We start from the raw sequence: 13,208 nt of genomic DNA, 5'->3' as shown, positions 1-13,208 counted from the left end.
ACACATCTCGTGAGAGTGTATAACCCAGTGTTTTCGTAATCTAGGTAACCCAAATAAGACGCTGGTATACTTAGTTTGATTTCCAAACTTTGAAGGTCGATATCTCGGCTTCTGTGGGAGCTATCGGGAAAATTCCAACGGTTTTGTATTAGTTTCATCGTTCTGAATCCAACGAGACTATCCGCAAAGTCGTAGCTTTTACGATAGCCGAGATATGGCATTTTTGATGCCCATTTTTGGCCTCAAAAACGGACGTCGAAAACGACTTTTTCAGGATTTTCAAAGTGCTCCCATTCCCTTAGTTCTGCTCGGATCCTGGTATAACCCAGTGTTTTCGTAATCTAGGTAACCCAAATAAGACGCTGGTATACTTAGTTTGATTTCCAAACTTTGAAGGTCGATATCTCGGCTTCTGTGGGAGCTATCGGGAAAATTCCAACGGTTTTGTTTTAGTTTTATCGTTCTGAATCCAACGAGACTATCCGCAAAGTCGTAGCTTTTACGATAGCCGAGATATGGCATTTTTGATGCCCATTTTTGGCCTCAAAAACGGACGTCGAAAACGACTTTTTCAGGATTTTCAAAGTACTCTCATTCCCTTAGTTCTGCTCGGATCCTGGTATAACCCAGTGTTTTCGTAATCTAGGTAACCCAAATAAGACGCTGGTCTACTTAGTTTGATTTCGAAAAAAATCAATTTTGGGTGAAAAAATTCGATACGGGGGGTATACCCGAGAAATGAAAATTTCTAAACTTTGAAGGTCGATATCTCGGCTTCTGTGGGAGCTATCGGGAAAATTCCAACGGTTTTGTCTTAGTTTCATCGTTCTGAATCCAACGAGACTATCCGCAAAGTCGTAGCTTTTACGATAGCCGAGATATGGCATTTTTGATGCCCATTTTTGGCCTCAAAAACGGACGTCGAAAACGACTTTTTCAGGATTTTCAAAGTACTCTCATTCCCTTAGTTCTGCTCGGATCCTGGTATAACCCAGTGTTTTCGTAATCTAGGTAACCCAAATAAGACGCTGGTATACTTAGTTTGATTTCCAAACTTTGAAGGTCGATATCTCGGCTTCTGTGGGAGCTATCGAGAAAATTCCAACGGTTTTGTCTTAGTTTCGTCGCTCTGAATCCAACAAGACCATCCGCAAAGTCGTAGCTTTTACGATAGCCGAGATATGGCATTTTTGATGCCCATTTTTGGCCTCAAAAACGGACGTCGAAAACGACTTTTTCAGGATTTTCAAAGTGCTCTCATTTCCTTAGTTCTGCTCGGATCCTGGTATAACCCGGTGTTTTCGTAATCTAGGTGACCCAAATAAGATGCTGGTATACTTAGTTTGATTTCGAAAAAAATCAATTTTGGGTGAAAAAATTCGATACGGGGGGGTATACCCGAGAAATGAAAATTTCCAAACTTTGAAGGTCGATATCTCGGCTTCTGTGGGAGCTATCGCGAAAATTCCAACGGTTTTGTCTTAGTTTCGTCGTTCTGAATCCAACGAGACTATTCGCAAAGTCGTAGCTTTTACGATAGCCGAGATATGGCATTTTTGATGCCCATTTTTGGCCTCAAAAACGGACGTCGAAAACGACTTTTTCAGGATTTTCAAAGTGCTCTCATTCCCTTAGTTCTGCTCGGATCGTGGTATAACCCAGTGTTTTCGTAATCTAGGTAACCCAAATAAGACGCTGGTATACTTAGTTTGATTTCGAAAAAAATCAATTTTGGGTGAAAAAATTCGATACGGGGGGGTATACCCGAGAAATGAAAATTTCCAAACTTTGAAGGTCGATATCTCAGCTTATGTGGGAGCTATCGGGAAAATTCCAACGGTTTTGTCTTAGTTTCGTCGTTCTGAATCCAACGAGACGATCCGCAAAGTCGTAGCTTTTACGATAGCCGAGATATGGCATTTTTGATGCCCATTTTTGGCCTCAAAAACGGACGTCGAAAACGACTTTTTCAGTATTTTCAAAGTGCTCTCATTCCCTTAGTTCTGCTCGGATCGTGGTATAACCCAGTGTTTTCGTAATCTAGGTAACCCAAATAAGACGCTGGTATACTTAGTTTGATTTCGAAAAAAATCAATTTTGGGTGAAAAAATTCGATACGGGGGGGTATACCCGAGAAATGAAAATTTCCAAACTTTGAAGGTCGATATCTCAGCTTATGTGGGAGCTATCGGGAAAATTCCAACGGTTTTGTCTTAGCTTCATCGTTCTGAATCCAACGAGACTATCCGCAAAGTCGTAGCTTTTACGATAGCCGAGATATGGCATTTTTGATGCCCATTTTTGGCGTCAAAAACGGACGTCGAAAACGACTTTTTCAGGATTTTCAAAGTGCTCTCATTTCCTTAGTTCTGCTCGGATCCTGGTATAACCCGGTGTTTTCGTAATCTAGGTGACCCAAATAAGATGCTGGTATACTTAGTTTGATTTCGAAAAAAATCAATTTTGGGTGAAAAAATTCGATACGGGGGGGTATACCCGAGAAATGAAAATTTCCAAACTTTGAAGGTCGATATCTCGGCTTCTGTGGGAGCTATCGCGAAAATTCCAACGGTTTTGTCTTAGTTTCGTCGTTCTGAATCCAACGAGACTATCCGCAAAGTCGTAGCTTTTACGATAGCCGAGATATGGCGTAGCTTTTACGATAGCCGAGATATGGCATTTTTGATGCCCATTTTTGGCCTCAAAAACGGACGTCGAAAACGACTTTTTCAGGATTTTCAAAGTGCTCTCATTTCCTTAGTTCTGCTCGGATCCTGGTATAACCCGGTGTTTTCGTAATCTAGGTGACCCAAATAAGATGCTGGTATACTTAGTTTGATTTCGAAAAAAATCAATTTTGGGTGAAAAAATTCGATACGGGGGGGTATACCCGAGAAATGAAAATTTCCAAACTTTGAAGGTCGATATCTCGGCTTCTGTGTACGGGGGGGTATACCCGAGAAATGAAAATTTCCAAACTTTGAAGGTCGATATCTCGGCTTCTGTGGGAGCTATCGCGAAAATTCCAACGGTTTTGTCTTAGTTTCGTCGTTCTGAATCCAACGAGACTATCCGCAAAGTCGTAGCTTTTACGATAGCCGAGATATGGCATTTTTGATGCCCATTTTTGGCCTCAAAAACGGACGTCGAAAACGACTTTTTCAGGATTTTCAAAGTGCTCCCATTCCCTTAGTTCTGCTCGGATCGTGGCATAACCCAGTGTTTTCGTAATCTAGGTAACCCAAATAAGACGCTGGTATACTTAGTTTGATTTCGAAAAAAATCAATTTTGGGTGAAAAAATTCGATACGGGGGGGTATACCCGAGAAATGAAAATTTCCAAACTTTGAAGGTCGATATCTCGGCTTCTGTGGGAGCTATCGCGAAAATTCCAACGGTTTTGTCTTAGTTTCATCGTTCTGAATCCAACGAGACTATCCGCAAAGTCGTAGCTTTTACGATAGCCGAGATATGGCGTAGCTTTTACGATAGCCGAGATATGGCATTTTTGATGCCCATTTTTGGCCTCAAAAACGGACGTCGAAAACGACTTTTTCAGGATTTTCAAAGTGCTCCCTTTCCCTTAGTTCTGCTCGGATCGTGGCATAACCCAGTGTTTTCGTAATCTAGGTAACCCAAATAAGACGCTGGTATACTTAGTTTGATTTCGAAAAAAATCAATTTTGGGTGAAAAAATTCGATACGGGGGGGTATACCCGAGAAATGAAAATTTCCAAACTTTGAAGGTCGATATCTCGGCTTCTGTGGGAGATATCGCGAAAATTCCAACGGTCTCGTCTTAGTTTCATCGTTCTGAATCCAACGAGACTATCCGCAAAGTCGTAGCTTTTACGATAGCCGAGATATGGCATTTTGATGCCCATTTTTGGCCTCAAAAACGGATGTCGAAAACGACTTTTTCAGGATTTTCAAAGTGCTCTCATTCCCTTAGTTCTGCTCGGATCCTGTTATAACCCAGTGATTTCGTAATCTAGGTGACCCAGATAAGACGCTGGTATACTTAGTTTGATTTCGAAAAAAATCAATTTTTGGTGAAAAAAATCGATACGGGGGGGTATACACGAAAAATGAAAAATTCCAAACTTTAAAGGTCGATATCTCGGCTTCTATGGGAGCTATCGGGAAAATTCCAACGGTTTTGTCTTAGTTTCTTCGTTCTGAATCAACCCCGTTTATGATTACCTTTTATGATTGAACAACCCCGTGTATCCTGTGGACACTAGGAATAATGGGATAATGTCCAATGCAGGGTGCTACCTCGTAACGGTCCGACACGTAGCCCCCTAGCACTTTTTAAGGAATACACAGTGTTACCCCGTAACGGTCTGGCACGCAACCCCGTGTATCCTGTGGACATTAGGAATAGGAAAAAGGAATTGACCTACCTTCTTACCTATTATACTTACATGCTGACAACAGCGGCAAATCATAAAAGGTAAACCTATTAGGTACGGCTATAAAATTTGGTCCTTGGGTGAAAAATCTGGGTACCTAATACAATTTAATCCCTATCAAAGTAAACAAGCAAATAGGCGCTACATGGACCTAGGATTGGAAGGATCTGTAGTGATGACCCTTTTGGAGAATCTCCCAAAAAATGTCCCATTTAAAATTTATGGCGACAGATATTTTTCCTCCCTAAAATTAGTCAATTCGCTCCAGAAGATCGGAGTAGGATATACAGGTACAATCTACGGGAATAGATTAGAGAATTGTCCTTTGCGCAATAAAATGCAAGAAATAAAGGGTACAAGAGACAGCTTTGATTATTCTACAGCCGCTAATTCTCAAATAACAGTTACCTTATGGAATGATAATCGTCCTGTTTTAATTGTAAGTAGTTGCGATCCGGTGAATCCTGTTGGTCAAGTTAGTCGGTGGATTTCCAGTGAGAAAAAAAAAAGCCTGGTTCCTCAGCCTTTTGTAGTCGGCCAATACAATAAATATATGGGTGGAGTGGACCGAATGGATCAAAATATACACAACTATAGAATTGGGGTTCGTTCATAGAAATGGTGGTGGAGTGTTTTCGCATTTTGCTTGGACTCTGGCATGCATAACATCTGGCAGTATTACAGACTTAAACCAAATGGCGAAAAAGTGGATTTTTAAAGTTTCGAAGAGAAGTGGTGTAGGTATATTTAAGAAAATATGGAAGGCCTATTTCAACTGGAGGACGCCCTAAAACATCAAAGCCGTTAGGGGCTCGGAACCATAATTAAATTAGGTACGATGGTTTGAATCATTGGATTATTCCAGCCACAAAACAGAATAGGTGCGCCCTATGTCCCAAAAACTCGACTAAGATGTGTCAGAAATGTAACCTCAATTTACATGAGGCTTGTTTTAAAGACTATCATGTGTCCACTTAATAATTATATTATGATTTTTTAAATTAAACTTGACTTTTGTTCATAAAGTTGGTTTTAATGCACCCATGTGTTCCCAGTTTTCCAAAAATGGAACATCAATTTTTAGAAACAAAAAAACAAATTTTCACAGAAAAATATAATTAGTTAATTTGATTTTTTTCTAAAAATATAATTTTCAAAAGTTTTGCAAAACTCGGGCGTAACAGTTAATTTTAATTTATTTAAACTTGGGAAAAAACGGGTTAAGTTGGAGTCGAGTAGGGTTGATGACTTAAATGGAATTCTTGATACTTTTGATTTAAAACAGTATATTTCTGAACCAACGAGAGTCTCTAATGGTTCGTTAACTCTCCTCGATCTAATATGCTATAATTCGGATAAGTTGACTCTGGTATTATGAATATACATATATCGGATAATTTTTTAACATACTGTAATCTACAACTAAATAAATGAAATAACGAAAACAATACGTTTTCTTACAGACCATTAACACGAATTAACTTTGATAATTTTCAGATTGATCTAGAAAGTGCACCCTGGCATCAAATTTATGATACTGAAGATATTGAAGAAAAAGTTTCTATCCTCACTAATCATATGCTTAATATACTAGATATTCACGCATTTCTTACTGTTAAACACTGTAAAAATGTTGAAAACTTGTTAAAACTTGTAAAAATAGACCTTACTCTCCTTGGATTACTGATAATATAAAAATAATGAAGCATCACAGAAATCGGGCTTGACAAGTAATTTGGAATATTGGAACTATTATAAGCAGATAAGAAATGTTACTACCACTGCCATACGTGATGAAAAAAAGGCTTATTTAAATAACAAATTTCAAAACTGCACTACTCTTGACAAATGGAAGGAGCTTTCTAGAGAGAGAGTTGATTATAATAAATTACAAATCTAAACAAATTCTTAAACATCTAAAAAAAGTCGATAAACTTCGACTAACGACTGGTTCAGTCATTTAACTTTTAATATTACTCCTCCGACAAACGAAACCTTTAACTTCGATAAATCTAATCAGGAGTTTCCACCATTATTTTCTTTTACACCAGTCGATGAAAATTTAGTATCAAATTTAATTATTAAACTTAAATCTAAGGCGTTTGGGCCTGATAATTTAAACACAACATTAATAATTCTTTTTTGCCCATTTATAATACCATTTATCACCCATATTATAAATAGTTCTTTGTTAAACTCCTACCTGCCAAAATCTTGAATGTCTACTTTTATTTTGCCACTTCCTAAAAATAATAATCCCTTAAATTATGGCTTAACTTAGATCAATTTCAATTTTACAAGCCCTTTCAAAAATCTTGGAAAAAGTAATGGAAAAACAAATTACCGCCTATGTCACTGATAAGAAAATTATATTACAAAAACAGTCGGGATTTCGAAAGGGATTTAGTTGTGTTACCGTTCGCATTTTTACGTTTCCTAGACCGTGAACGCAACTGGTTGCGCCAGCAGTCTAGGAAATGTAATGCGCATCCATGAACTCCGTTCCCTACACAGCGTGTGCAACAAAGTGATGCTTACATTGATTGGTATTATATAATTTAATGTAGGTCACAAAGGTGATAAAAATATAGATTATTCCTACTGTTTTATTGTTATTTATTTACTTATTGTAGAATATTAGCAAAACAGCATAGTAACACAAGAAAAAATAATATTATTTTATGGTAACGTTCGTTATTAAGCTAATTTTAATTTATTATTTAACAAAAGAATAATAATTGTAAAAATATGTATACAGTGGTGGCCACAAAATTAAAAACACCCCAATGTTTTAAAAAATATAATAGACCTCTGTAAAACACGTCAACTGAGAATTATTGGATTGAAGTTTCCAAATGCGCTATTAGTTCTTTAATAATTGCTAGAGTAATATATTTTTTTATAATTTGAGGGTGTTTCTAAATTTTACATATTTATAAATTTATAAATTAAAAGTCCGGACCTGTCGTTACCAATTATCGCGAATGGCCGCCTGTCGCCAACATAACAAAATTAAACCCTAGAAATACGCGGGACAAAACAGCTATCAATATAAAAATCTTCAAGATTTGAAGTGTTATTTTAGCTTACTATTTATTAACAGTCATAACTTAATTAATTGTAGGAATAGCACTTATAACTTATCTCGATAATGGCGTTTAGACCCTCCTTAAGCAAATGGTCCCTGCATCTTGAAAATTTGTTTTCTTTTTTAACCTTAAAATATTTTCGCGCCGCAGTTCCTATTCCTATTTCTTACGCTGCTTGTTTCTCTTTCTTTATTTTTAGCATTATGTTGACAAACCCAATCTTTTCGATATTGCAGTTTTTTTATTTTAGCATATAAGTTTACAATCCATTCTGTGCAAGTAGTTCTAGAAAAGTTGTTGATCCATTTTTTTGCAGTAATATTGAGATCTTGTTCGGTGGTGGTTCGTAGGCTAAGTGTGGATTCGTCGGATTTAATTACTCTAATATTCGAATCAAACGTCTTTATAAATTCAATCATATTTGGTGTTGTGTCTTGATTCATATTGCACAGCCTATATCTATCACAATCACAAAACACAACTAATAAATACACGAAAAACCCTTCTGGCTTGCACGTGGGTAACTCAAAACGCTTTTACTTACTTAGTTACGGAAACGCACTGACACGGGCCAGAATAAGAAATTCGCCACGTTGCACACGCTGACCGCTGTGTAGGGAACGGAGTTCATGGATGCGCATTACATTTCCTAGACTGTTAGGGCAACCAGTAGCGTTCACGGTCTAGGAAACGTAAAAATGCTTACCGTTCTTACTGACGTCACCGATTAGGTTGTCGCCAGTTTGGACAAGGGTGATGCAATGATTTTAATACTGCTTGATTACTCTAAAGCATTTGATATGCTAAATCACGAACTTTTGATTAATATTTTACATTATTTTGGTTTTAATACTACAGCTACTAAATTCATTTTTTTTTCGATTGTGATAGAACACGACGAGTTTTAATTGGAGAGGATAAGTCTAGGGTGGCTATAGTAAGGTCTGGCGTCCCTCAAGGTAGCATTCTGGTTCCTTTGTTGTATAGCATTTTTACGTCGGATTTTATGGATCAATTGCAATTCTGTAAATACCACCTCTACGCGGACGACACAAAATTATATTTGTCATATAATGCTAGTAATGTTGAAAGAGCTATTTTTGTTTGAATGCTGACCTTGCTCTAGTAAATAGAGTCTCGATAGATCATTCTCTTAAATTCATGAAATCCAACCAACAGCGTGGCAATGTTATTTTGTAGTGATAATAGCAGAAGGGGTTTTGGATCATGTCCAACTAATTCTTAATGGAGAACTTATCGTTTTTCATGTCTCAACTAAAAATCTAGGCCTAATGATAGACGTCAAGCTAAAGTTCACAGAAAACATTACAAGTTGTCTTAAGACAGGATTTTCAATGATAAAAAACTTTACAAGCATAGATCTTATTTGTCAAAAGAAACAAAAAATTTCATGCGACTCATTAATTCTATCCTACGTAATATTACTACGTAATATTGCTCAAAGACTAAACGTTCCTAAGAGCACCGTGTCACGGATAATTAAGAAATATCGTATATTTGGAAATGTGGTACCAGGTAAAAGCACTGGAAGACCTAAAACCACGACTGCCCGTGTAGATAGGCGAATTTTAAATATTTCCCAGAATGACCCATTTTTGTCATCCTCCAAAATTTTACAAAAATTTAATGAAGGTGAGCCTTCCAATATCTCTGCAAGAACAATAAGAAGGCGATTGTGTTCTGGTTCCGCCTACAATTTGAAATGGATCATCTTAACTGGACTATACAAGATTGGAAAAAAGTGCTATTCAGTGACGAATCTAAGTTCAATCTGTTTTCTAGTGATGAAATACTTCATGTAAGACGACCGAAAGGTGAAAGACTCAAGAAAAAGTTTATCCGACCTACGGTTAAACATGGAGGTGGTAATGTGATAGTATAGGGATGCTTCTCTTGGTATGGTACTGGGCCAATACATAAAATTGTGGGGAAAATGGATCGATTTATGTATCGGGATATTTTGCGAAATATAATGGAGCCTTACACATTTGAGTATATGCCAGTAAATTTTGTATTTCAGCATGATAACGATCCAAAACATTCGTCAAAATTGGTAAAAGAATGGCTGGACCCAGAAAAGATCACAGTTTTAAAGTGGCCGGCCCAGAGTCCAGACTTAAACCCGATTGAAAATTTATGGGAACATCTGGATCGCAAAATTCGGGCATCTGGAATAGTCAAAAATGCTGATGAACTATTTCATAAGCTTGTTGAAGCCTGGACTCACATTGACAGATAAATAATTGAAAATTTGATTGAATCAATGCCCAGAAGAATGCAGGCAGTAATTAATGCTAAGGGTTACCATACCAAATATTAATTATAATATTATGGTTTCAATAAGTTATGTTTTATGTCGTTTTTGAATAAAAATCATTTAGTTCCAAGTATTTTGTCCAGCTTTTTTAAAATTTTTATTCCGAACTGCTACTGGTGCTAAATTTTTGTCAACATTTAAATTATTTAACACTAATTTTTCGTGTACAACTTTATAAAAGAAAAAAAAAATGCTTATTAAAAGGCACACAAAATATAATAAATTTTCAAAAGTTCCAACTATTATGGCCAATACTGAATATCGTATTGACGTTCACAATAAAAATATTCGCAGACATGACCTTTTGTCTATACCTTTACATAAGAAAGACATTTTTAAAAAGTAATTTTCCTACAATATTGTGTCCAAAATTAATAAATACTAAATTTAGGATATTTGGGTTGTAAAATTCAATAAAAATAGTTCTTTCATCTAAACAAAATAATATTTAGTGCACTGAAAATAATTTATGTTATTTCTTGTTGATACTGACATCTCTGGTAAATCAGTAGCCCTGGTCCTGCTCTCTTTTGTGTCAGGATTCCGTGTTTGTATCTGGCGCGCGTTTGGAAATGGGAATTGAAATAATTGAAGATTCGCTTATTAAAATCTTTTGAAATTTTGCACGAGGGTTTGCCAGATTGGTCTCTTCAAAAAGTTATCTTACATTTTTTCTGTAAAATGTACAGGGAAGCCAATAATTGACCCCTTTAAAATTTACATGGGATTTCCTATGTTCCGCTCGGCGACGCACCACCCGGTATGTTAAACTTATTTAGATGTGAGCATATGTAAATCTTATGAAGAAACATAAACTGTCTATTATTATTATAAGTAAAATTCAGTAGTTTGTTTGGGAACATGATACATGGTAATCAGGATGAAATTCACTGAATAAATAGAAATGTTGAGTTTTTACTTCCGATTAATCGTTGCTATGCTCTCCAGGCCTACCGAAATGATTTTACCTGATCTCGGACTTCCAGGACTTTCTCCAAATAAATGATGATTTAATATGCGAGCGGCTGAAGCCAAACCTTTGCTTTTGCTTCTCTTTTCCAGACTATCCTGTGAACAGCGTTGTCCTTCAGATCGTGAATGGGGCCGTGGTATTTGGAAAAGAAATCCTGCTTCCCGTACCGACGACTTCCTCAACTACAAATAATAATGAATCTCACCGTCTGTTACAATTATGTCATTCTATGTAATTTTTGAAATAAAAAGACGTTTATTGTCATTATTATTATTGTGCTTTACGAACCTGAAAACGCGTCTTCTGTTTCTTCGGACCAGGCGAGCCATCCAAGCTGCTTCTACTACCTCTTTCAACATTTTGTAAGGGGCGAAAGGTTAATTTTTCATCCACCGGTGTGGAGCCGAGGCTTCGCAGTGCTGTATCGCCACTAGCAGACTTTTTAACTGAAGGCATGCGTTGATTTTGTGAAGGAATTGGCGGAATAGCGGGACTACTCTCTGTAGACTTGTCTAAGGGATTTATGTAGAGATTGCTGCTATCTAATGCTAACAAGGTTGAATCTAGGATATCTGCGGTTAGATCAGCCTAAAATCAAGAAAGCCAGTAGCAGTTGATGAACAAAAAATTTTTTATCACCTGTGAATTAGACGGAAATGTTGTGCAAGTAGCAAACGTATCTGAACTATCCATACTGGCAAGATCGCCTCCATTTGCCCTTATAGGAACAACGGCGTTTTCTTCCCGGTACGTTTCCAAAAATAAATTATTAGCTTTTTCGCGCATTGCTTCCAATTCCATTGTTCTCATCTCGAGGCATACTGGCTGGCGAAAATCACTGGTGGCTAGCGGCATCAAACTTTCGGCATCCACGAAATCTTTATAGTCCTGGTCAGAAAAACAACCCAATTTGCTACACAACTGAAATATTGACGGTGAATGCTACGGACGAACACATGCTCGGACATGCCTAATCTAAATGAAGAACAGTGTAAAAAATGAAATGAAAATTACCTTGGTGTTACAGAAGCAGCATTCAAACTCGCTAGGAATCTCCTCCAATTTCTCATTTACTGTCTTATTTTTGGTATTTTCTGATGTTTTACTCCCAACCTTTAAAGAGAAATAGAAAGAAATAATAGAAAAATAAAATTTTTTTCTCGTTAATTATAAAAAAAAGATGTTAAAGATATAAATAATTTGCTTAATAATTATTCTTTCTCTTTAAAATTAGATAGGAATTAATTAAATTTGGTAAAATCGCTAGGATAGCTAACATTAAGTAAGTCCAAAAAGTTCAGGAGATCACCCAAGCCTAGCATCAGAATCAGATTACATTCATCTGGATTTGATCAATTCAAATCTTCCTTAGTAGGATGCACATCTAGTAAACTGAAATAATTTTTATACAACAACCTGAAGAAGTCGGTGACAAATTTCTGAAAAGCAAATATAGCAAAATTCTATTAAACCTAGATTTTCTAATATCTTAGAATTGAAAACATTGAAAAACATTGAAAGGCTATAATTAGTAAACAACAACTTTGTTTGAGTTCAACATGTGCACAGGTGCAAGGGGGGTGTTTTGTTTAGAAACATATTCATCGACTCTCTAGAAACATATTCATCGACTCTCGAGGAAATTTTTAGCTATATATCAACACATATAATAATGTTAATTTAACTAATTGATGTTAAGTTTTGGATTAAAAGTAAAAAGTAAAAATAGATATAGTTTTTTCTAAGCGGAAAAAGAACAAGTTCAAAGCAAAAAAATCATTTACATTTTTATTCTTAAAACCATTTCCAAAAAAATTTGAAATGGCAACATCGCGGGTAAAAGATGTAATTTTTTTTCAAAAAAACTTAAGTCATTTCAGTGTTTTCGTGAACTGTTAGGATAATTAACTGTAACGTAACTGTTACGATCCTACTAATTCGAAATGTAATGTAACTCCCGATGAGTTTAACAAATTCTTTGTGAATATAGCTGACTCAATTACAAATACACTGCAAAAATCTAATAACAATTTACAGCAAAATATGTACATAAGAATTTAACAGTATTTCTCACCTGTTATCGAAATAGAGGTCATTGATCTTTTAAAAAGTTTAAGTGTTTAATAGTGTTTAATAGTTCTGCTCAAGACATCTTTGGTTTGAGCAATAAAATATTGAAACAACTTCCAAATGGTTTGGCCCTACCACTATCTCTAATAATAAACAAATGTTTTTCATCTGGTACATTTCCACAAAAGCTTAAAATAAGTAAAGTTGTTTCTATATTTAAAAAAGCTTTCGAAAAGGAAGATCCACTGCTGATGCACTCAGGGTAATGGTAGACTACCTGGTTGATGCATTTGAGGGGGGCAAGACAGTGAGTGCAATTTTCT

General features: G+C 36.2%; 1 protein-coding gene and 1 long non-coding RNA gene across 4 annotated transcripts in view; one reads left to right on the top strand and one right to left on the bottom strand.

The window, feature by feature from the left end:
* Positions 1-949, top strand: part of LOC126740026 (uncharacterized) — an 11,355-nt gene extending 10,406 nt beyond the window's left edge. For all 3 annotated transcript variants that reach the window (XR_007661793.1, XR_007661791.1, XR_007661778.1), the window contains exon 3: positions 762-949. This is a non-coding gene — a long non-coding RNA (uncharacterized LOC126740026). The remainder of the gene's footprint in view (positions 1-761) is intronic.
* Positions 1-13,208, bottom strand: part of LOC126739835 (potassium voltage-gated channel protein Shab) — a 130,235-nt gene that overhangs the window by 13,454 nt on the left and 103,573 nt on the right. The window contains exons 9-12 of the mRNA XM_050445687.1: positions 11,830-11,928; positions 11,455-11,703; positions 11,104-11,403; positions 10,811-10,997 (exon numbers count right to left, since the gene is read on the bottom strand). Coding sequence (XP_050301644.1) covers positions 10,811-10,997; positions 11,104-11,403; positions 11,455-11,703; positions 11,830-11,928 — 835 coding nt within the window. The remainder of the gene's footprint in view (positions 1-10,810; positions 10,998-11,103; positions 11,404-11,454; positions 11,704-11,829; positions 11,929-13,208) is intronic.

This window comes from Anthonomus grandis, chromosome 1 (genome assembly GCF_022605725.1).
Source record: "Anthonomus grandis grandis chromosome 1, icAntGran1.3, whole genome shotgun sequence".
Lineage (NCBI taxonomy): Eukaryota > Metazoa > Arthropoda > Insecta > Coleoptera > Curculionidae > Anthonomus > Anthonomus grandis.
This window is presented reverse-complemented; position numbering and strand designations above follow the sequence as displayed.